Here is a 1,088-nt window from a genome sequence, read left to right as displayed (position 1 = left end):
GGGGCCTCCCCTCTGAGTTTGGAGGCAGAAGCCCTGGGACGAGAATCCCACGCAGGAGGGACCCCGGCCCTTCTCTGCCCTCCTGCCTCACCTCCCCCGCCCCCATCAGACCACCTGAGCCCTGGGGACACACAAGAACTCCATCCCCAGGACCACCCTGGGCACCTCTGCAGAGCCGGCGCCAGGTCTGGGGTGGGAGGTCCTGACTGTGACGGGCCCCAAGCCCAGGGCCAGGCGTGAGCACAGGCTTCACAGTGGGCCCGGGGTCAGGTGAGTGCCCCCACACGTAGAGCGCCAGGGCTCACACACAAGCATCCCGGCGCCATACATAAACAAACCACCCTGGCCCCAGGCTGCCACGCACGAGCACGCGGCACCTCTACCCCGGGCGCATCCTCACTGGGGCCACCGGACAGTGTGAGCAGCTGGCCACATCGCCGGACCAGCATCCAGGGTGGGGCCTGCTCTCCAGGCTGCCTCCCGACGCGGCAGCCACAAAGCCCGCGGTGGTTGGGAGCTCCCCCAACGGGGACAAGAGAGGAAACACAGCTCTGAAAACGGCGCCTTCCTCAACAGACATCAGAGGGCACGTTCTCAGGGCACTTGTATGAACAGGGAGCTCGCTCTAACCCGCTCACTACTGGACCCCAGGAGGTGGAGGCCCTGGATACCAGCCCGGGCTGGCAGGAGAGGTCCCCATGCAGCCGTCACCCAAAAATGACCACATTTTCCAAATCCAAAGCCAAGAGAAGACATAGGAACTGACCGTGGACCCCAGATGACCGTCTGACAGTCTAACGACAGACACTGCGTCTGGGTCAGCCCACCCAGGACACCATCCCGGGTCCTGAACCTCGGGCACCAGGCGCCCCAAAGCTTGTGCAGGCGGGGCCCTCGGGAGGACCCACCACGGCGCTGGTGCTGGCCAGGGCGGGCTCGGGGCCCCCGTTGACCTCGGCGCTTCTCTCCCGCTTGGCCTCCTCCAGGTCGGTCACCGTGCTTGGACCCTTCTTCTTCTTGAGCTTGGCCAGGATGGAGGACTCGCGCTCTGGAAAGGGGGGCATCTCCTCCAGGACAGTTGCCTGGTG

General features: G+C 65.5%; 1 protein-coding gene across 1 annotated transcript in view; it reads right to left on the bottom strand.

Annotated features, from left to right (window-relative positions):
- Positions 1–27: 27 nt before the first annotated feature.
- Positions 28–1,088, bottom strand: part of AP2A2 (adaptor-related protein complex 2, alpha 2 subunit) — a gene marked incomplete at its 5' end in the record, with an annotated part of 48,785 nt that continues 47,724 nt past the window's right edge. The window contains one exon of the mRNA XM_010863595.1: positions 28–1,082. Coding sequence (XP_010861897.1) covers positions 819–1,082 — 264 coding nt within the window. The remainder of the gene's footprint in view (positions 1,083–1,088) is intronic.

The sequence above is a fragment of the Bison bison genome, unplaced genomic scaffold (genome assembly GCF_000754665.1).
Source record: "Bison bison bison isolate TAMUID 2011002044 unplaced genomic scaffold, Bison_UMD1.0 scf7180017858500, whole genome shotgun sequence".
Lineage (NCBI taxonomy): Eukaryota > Metazoa > Chordata > Mammalia > Artiodactyla > Bovidae > Bison > Bison bison.
This window is presented reverse-complemented; position numbering and strand designations above follow the sequence as displayed.